We start from the raw sequence: 7408 nt of genomic DNA, 5'->3' as shown, positions 1-7408 counted from the left end.
ATACAAACTCTGCCTTAAGGCAAAAAAAAAAATCTTTTAATTTTTACTTGACTAATTTTGATTTTGCACGTCCCTTAAGAATTATTAATTGAAGTATATATTTTTACTATAGTATCCATATTAATGGTGTATAGTCTCAATAAGCTTAAAAAATGATTTGGAAATGAGAAACTAATGTCGAGGGTAAAACAAGATTTTTTTTGTCTCTTAATATGTTAAAATGGATAAGAAAAAGTGAAAATTTATTTTAGTATAGTAGATAAGAAAAAGTGAACGGAAAAAGTATTTCTTACTAACTCTTCCTTATTTCTAACATTAACACTACTAAATTAATCCGTTTTCTGAGCAATTCCATAATTTTTCAAAGGCACCGAAATCCATTAAATACTCTCCAAAAAAAACATAAAAAAATGATTAGGGCTGGGCATAAATACTGAAACCCGAATTACCGAATCGAACCGAAGATTTTGATAATTTGATATTTGGTAATTCGAAATTCGAGAATAAAATTTCAAAATTACGGTATTCGGGTTTAAATTTGGTATGAGATATTACTACCGTTTGGTATTTGTTATTTACCGAATACCGAATTATCTATTGAATAAAGATTTACCCCTAGTTATAATTCATATATCTAACAGTCAACCAAAGAATCTTTAGTCCCTATAAGCTATGACCGATTGTATATGACTCTGAGTATCTGACTCAAAACAAAGTAGCAAAATAGGGGCATGTAACTAGTGCTACTGCTATCTGCAGTTCTTGGATAATTCATTTAGTAGCACCATTGAATTATCTTCTAACATTTTCTAATTTAATTTTCTAGATGTCTTTTAATTGTGTCAATTAGCTTTTCTTGATGTCTTCTTAGTTGATCATCTTTTATTATATCGGGCCTCCACATCAAAAATAGAAATAATTGAATGCACCGTATTAAATTTATAATTCAGTCGATTCCAACTTCAATTCAGTATTACGGAATACCGTACCGAATCGAAGTTTGATTTACCGATTACCGAATTATTGAACAAAAATTTCGATTCGGTATTTGATATCTACTTTCAGCTATCGATTACTGAATTACTGAACCCAAACTTTAAATATACCAAACCAAATAGTGAATGTCCACCCCTAAGAGCACCACTGATTCAATGCCTTTTCCGTGAGTGACATTATTTTCCAAGTAAATATTTCTTGTGCAAAAGGCACTGGATTGATGGAAAAGTTTTATTAAAAGATTTATTTATGAAGAATGACGAAATATATAGTTAAATACGATGTTTCTTGCCTAACTCTTCCTATTTATAAATAAAGATTTATTTTTTCTTTACTAATGTTCATGATATAGATTTTTTTTTAAAATTATAACATTAAAAAAGAAATAAAATAAAATATGTAATTGGCCGGTTTAGTGAACTTATGAGTACTATAGGCATAATTAAGTGACTTTTCTGTTAGAAACAAAGAAACGTGACTTTACTAGGTAATTTCGGATAGTTGAGTGACCATTTGAGGAATGGAGTTCACTTTTCGCTTATCAAAAGTTAATTTAACTGATTTTCAAAGCTAAATTCGATCATATAAACTCAATATTTTCAAATCAAATTTTTGATGATAAAAAACTATACGAAAAATACTATATGTTGTAATTTTTCATGTTGTAGTTCGAATATCGAGAAACGAAAAGTGTCACCTAAATTGACGGAGAGAGTATGTTAACATGTGGGTATTTATGTCTGCTTTTCGTTTTTTGTTTCATTGAAAACGGTGCCAAAACTTACGTAATTATTTGATAAGATCAGTAGTGCTCTTTCCTATAAATTTTCTTTTTGGATAGTTTTGATGGATTTGAGTGCCTTTGAAAAATTATGGAATGGCTAAGAGAAGAATAAGAGAACAGATTAATTTTATAGTGTTAATACTAGAAATAGGACGAGTCAGGCGAGAAATATTAAATTCCACACTTTCGGTGAATAAAAACATTAAGATAAGGAAATAGTAGAAAATTTTGGAAAAGCAATTGCACTGAAAGAAAAAGAGGGAAAAGCAGGTTGGTTAAAAGATGAGAGAGACAGATGAAAAAGGATTGAGAGATGGGACTTTGCTCCATTTTGTTTTTGAGAGTGGGACCTGTTAATCTACTTGGCAAAGTATGAATAAAGTCTCACACAAAGTTTTGTCTTCCACTTATTAGGTGTGCCTCTCACATAATAAAATATTTCTGGTGACAACCCATGAAATTAACACTAGAGGCTTCACACAACTACAGGGCTACGTTGATGACCTGCTAAACATGCCATTGGGATTTAAATTTGGTAGTCCAAAATAGTCCCTTAAGTTTGAATTTGAGTGATCACACGAGGAAAAAAAAGATAAATGATTTTACTGGGCCATAGATTTCAAATAATTTTTGCTTTCTTGGAATTTATGGAGTTGGAATTGACAATAACGTCGTGTTTGGTTATACTTTTTGTAAAGAATATTTAGAATAACGTTCGTGTTTGAACATGAACGTAAATAATGCAACTTTAAAAGTGAAAAGTTAATCCAGAAAAAGAGTAAATACAGTAATTTTTATGATCAACATGGATCAAAACTGTTAATTAATCTTCCATAAAAACCAAAATCTTCCAAAACAAAAAAAAAAAGAGAGAGTAGCTGCAACAAAGCCCTTCACTGCAACTTGGCAGGCTAGTGCAACGGAAGAGAAAAACAGAGATGTATAATTCTGGCAATAAACCCTTGGCCACCCACAAGGGATGTGCTTCAAAATTGAATACAGAGCAGAAAATAAATGAAGTTGGACCCAAAAATCGACGTATAACTCAGTTACTGCGAACTGCTTTTGCCGATGCCTGCTCAGATGTTCCTCCTCCTCATGACGGTGCGTTGAATCACTTCAGCCATCGTCATCCTTTGCTTCGACTGCACTTTCGAGCCAAAGAAGGAATCCGATGCAATTTTTGTGATATCTTAATCTCTGGTCTAGGTTATGGTTGCGATAATTGTGATTATTACCTTCATGACGTGTGTAGTAATTTCCCTAGAGAAATTCGACATGATTTTCATCCCGGATATAACCACACTCTTATTCTCCGACCCTTTAAAGCTCCCCGCCAAGAACAATTTCTTTGTACGGCTTGTGGGCATGACGATTCTAAGGATCATTCTCTGTTCCAATCATACTATTGCTGTGAATCTTGCAACTTCAGTATTCACGTTGAATGTGCTTCTATACCCATAACCTTGAACAAAAAAGTGAAATACCCACTTCATCTGTTCGTTTCTTTCCCTATAACAAGTGAGGCTGCTACTCTCTTTTGCTCAATTTGTACTGAAGAAGTTCCTACTTCGGGCTTCTGGGTATTTTACAGCCATGATCATGATTACCTCTGTCACTTCGACTGTGCTGGATTAACTGAATATGCAACAGAGAATGATTCAATGGGTAAACTTCGAAACCGGCTGCAAACTCTGGCTCTAACAAATCGGCCTCCTGTAAGTGCAGATGAGAATAAGAGTATCGCGCATTTCACTCACCGCCATGCTCTTAAGAAATGTTACTCGGAGCAACCCCTGATGTGCAGCTTCTGCAATTTTGAGTTTTCGACGGGGTACTTTTGCGGTGCTTGCAATTACTTTATCGACAAGATTTGCTTCTCCATTCCGTCCAAGATTCAACATATGTCTCATCCCCAACACCCTCTCAAATTAACTTGTTACTTAGATGTTGTAAATGAGAATAGATTCAAAAATAGTGGCAGGGTGTACTATTGCGCCCCGTGCGGGTTTGCTATTAGTCGTTCTTATGCCGGAGCTCCCAAGACCTTGTCCCTAACGGACAATGTGTCTTACGAGCTCTTCTTTTCATTCCCATTCAAGCATGAGAAGGCAGAGATCAAGTGCAACATGTGTTCCGAGATAGTGGTGACTAAGTTAGATCAACCGATATACTATAATCTGGAGCATGATAAAGCTTTGCACGTTCATTGTGCCCTTAATAAAGAATGTGGCAACGATAGTGCAAAGGAAGACAGGATATCAATTCAACGCTTGAACGAAATACGGATAACAGATTAAAAAGAAACGTTACCTTAGTGGAGCTGAAACTTTTGTACATGTTGCGCTGTATGTTTCTTGTCTGGAACCGGTATGCTATATTAGCAAGTTTGGTTTGTCCAGCTGATCATGTCATTCCTCAGAGGTCGCAGATACATCTTAGTACCCTTTCCTTAGAGGTGTTTGTTTCCTTTTTCAGCCTTTTTTGTTTCCGGATGGTAATGCTTGTTTTTGCTGTGTGATTTTAGTATTGTGTCTGTGTTTATTTAAGTTTCTTCTTTTCCGGATTTCTACCTTCAATAGATATGTGGTTCTTGTTACTAGAATTTACTTATCTTTTGTTGATACTTTAGTTTAACGTGTTTTAAGTTCTCAAGTGTTTTAGACCTTAACCAATCCTCTCATTTTGTTTCCTTTTAATATCAATTTCCTCAGATTAATTGAGCCTGAAGCACTTTGCTAGATGTGTTTGTGAACATATCGATTTCATATGTTAAAATTTTCTGCTTATTTACAAATACAATGCCCCGAGTCTGCTAGTTTGCATCAATTCAAGTACCGTTTAGATATTGCAACACATCCATCTACATTAACCAATACAAAACAGAAAGGAACGAGAACCTTAAGTCCATCATATCGGAGATTCCAGAGAGAGATGCCCCTTCTTCCATGTGATTTATCATTTTATATTTTATGGATATTTGGCTATTTTAAGATTGATACTGATCTGATTGATGGTGTCTATCCTAGTCCATCGGAGCCCGTTATGGACTTTTTGTGGATTATCACTAACGGTTGTTATCTTTGTTGATTTTTTTTATACAAGGGTTGTGCTTAGATTCTGTTTCCCAGTTGGAAAATAGTTCCTCAAATCGTCAACAAACGGAGGACTTCCGTACCTGCATATGCATCTACTTCAGCTAAAGTTTTAGATGAACCTAGAGTGTGTGTGTGTGTGTGTGATGAAGACTCTTACATCAAAGCCTTGACAACAGAGTTCCAAGAAAAGAAGTTAATGGAGCAGATATTGAGATTAAATTGATGCATACTAATTTCTAAAACAGGTAGAGAAGTTGCAAAACAAAACTTAGTATGAATGAGAGAGCAGGAGGTTACTAAAGAAGAAAAGCCAACCTCAAAGAGAGGGAGATGAGTATTATTACCAACAAGAAAATTATTGCCAGATGAATAATAAGCAAAATGATGAGAGGAAGAAGGAAAGTCAATGTTTTTCATTCCCTGCTATTTGATAATCTTAAGGCTAATGGGTACTGACACTAGTCCTAGATTAGTATGTCAAAAAATTAAAAAGAAACGGAACAGATATGAGCAGTGTTCAGTCTCGGGAAGTGGCTTTGATTAGTTAGTAAACATTAATCAAGGCTGTTAATCTTCCCAAAACACATTCCTGATAAGTACAAGGTTAAATGCATTTAGTCATGATATCACGAGTATCAGTAATGAACTTATCACTAATTCATTGATCAGGACTGTTAATCTTCCCAAGACAAAATGAAATAAGGGAGTGTGCGTGTATGTATACACACACGTACACTTATGTACCTTCCACTAGGTGAAGTATAATTGAGACATAACAGAGTACATATCAGAGTACATATCAGAGGATGAGTGAAGTTAAGAAGGAAAATAATCCCAATGTCTGCGGAGGAAGACAGGAGTCAGTTACTACGAGCTGCTTTTTCTGATTCCTCAGCTGCTCTCCTCGTAAGGGTGCCTTGAATCACTTTAGGCATCGCCATGCATTGCTGCGATTGTTCCTTCAAGAGAGTGAAGGAATCAAATGCAACTTTTGCAATATCATCATCTCTGGTTGGGCTTATGCTTGTGAGAAGCATTGCCATTATTACCTTCATGAGATGTGTAGTAATTTCCCAAGAGAAATTCGCCATGATTTTCATCCCCGCTCTCAGTGGCGGAGCCAGTATTTTCAGTAAGGGGGTTCAAAAATATAAAGAGGTAAATATACAAGAAGCTAAGGGGTTCAACACCTACCATATATACATAAAAAAATAATTTTAACCTTCAATATACACTGTAATTTTCTGCCGAGGGGGTTCGGATGAACCCCCTCAACTACACTTGGCTCCGCCCCTGCCCGCTCTGATCACACTCTTATGCTCAGGCCCTTTAAAGCCACAAGCCGAGAGCAGTTTGTTTGCGCGGCTTGTGGCTTTGCGGATTCTGTTCATTCTCTATTCCGGTCATACTATGGCTGCGAGTCATGCAATTTCAATCTTCATGTTGCATGCGCTTCTGTACCAATAAACCTTAGCCGAAAAGTGAAATATCCGCTTCATCTGTTCGTTTCCTTTCCTATAACCAGTGAGGCTGCTACTCTATTTTGCTCAATTTGTGCTAAAGCTGTTCATACTTCGGGTTTACTGGTTATTTTACAACCATGATCATGATTACCTCTGTCACTTCGACTGTGCTGCTGTAACCGAATATGCAATGGAGAGTGGTTCCATGGGTAAACTTCAAAACCGGTTGCAAACTGTGGCAACCACTAATCGTCCTCCTATATTTGCTGGAACCATGTGGGGATGTCACTCATTTCTCTCACCGCCATGTTCTCAAGGAATATAACTCGGCCAAGCCCCTGGCGTGCAACCTGTGCAGCCTTGAATTCTCGACAGGGTACATTTGCAGTGGTTGCAATTACTTTATCGACAAGATTTTCTTCTCAGTTCCATCCATGATACAAAATATGTCTCATCTCCAACACCCTGTCAAGTTAACTTGTTAGATTTTCAAAATGAGAGTATCAATTGCCCGGGCTGCCAAGCTAATTTTAAAAGCAGTGGTAGCAGGGCGTACTATTGCGCCCCATGCAAATTTATTGTGAATTGGTTATGTGCTGGAGCTCCCAAAACCTTGACCCTGGCGGACAATTTCTCATACGAGCTCTTCCTTGTGTTCCCCTTTAAGCATGAGAATGCAGAGATCAAATGCAACATCTGTTCCAAGAAATTGGTGACGAAAGGCGGAATGTTTACTATAGTCTGGAGAAGCTTTGCATGTTTTTTGTGCTCTCATAAAAGAATCTGGCAACAATGAGGCAAACATAGTAAGGTTATCAATTCAACACTTAAACGAACTGAGGATAGCTGAGTAAACCAAAATTAGCTCCTCCGCAAGACTGGAAGTTTTGCAAAGTTGCAGTATGTAGGTGTTTGTTTTTGGCTGTGTGTTATGGCTTGGTGTGTTTGTTTCTTAACCTTTTCCCTTTTGTTTCGGCTGGTGTTCTTGTTGCTGCTATGTGATTTTAGTAATGTGTCTGTTGTTTGTGTTATCTTGGAATGAAAACTCTGTTGCCCTTCTTATTTTG

General features: G+C 36.5%; 1 protein-coding gene across 1 annotated transcript; it reads left to right on the top strand.

Moving 5' to 3' along the window:
- Nucleotides 1-2594: 2594 nt before the first annotated feature.
- Nucleotides 2595-4435, top strand: LOC132607504 (uncharacterized). Its single transcript, XM_060321510.1, has one exon. It carries the CDS (start codon nt 2719-2721, stop codon nt 4078-4080), a length of 1362 nt encoding a protein of 453 aa, XP_060177493.1. The 5' UTR covers nt 2595-2718; the 3' UTR covers nt 4081-4435.
- Nucleotides 4436-7408: the final 2973 nt, after the last annotated feature.

Source organism: Lycium barbarum, chromosome 8 (genome assembly GCF_019175385.1).
Source record: "Lycium barbarum isolate Lr01 chromosome 8, ASM1917538v2, whole genome shotgun sequence".
NCBI lineage: Eukaryota > Viridiplantae > Streptophyta > Magnoliopsida > Solanales > Solanaceae > Lycium > Lycium barbarum.
This window is presented reverse-complemented; position numbering and strand designations above follow the sequence as displayed.

Excerpts from the sequence above, each read along its gene's own strand:
- LOC132607504 (XM_060321510.1), top strand. The coding sequence starts at position 2,719 with ATGTATAATTCTGGCAATAAACCCTTGGCCACCCACAAGGGATGTGCT.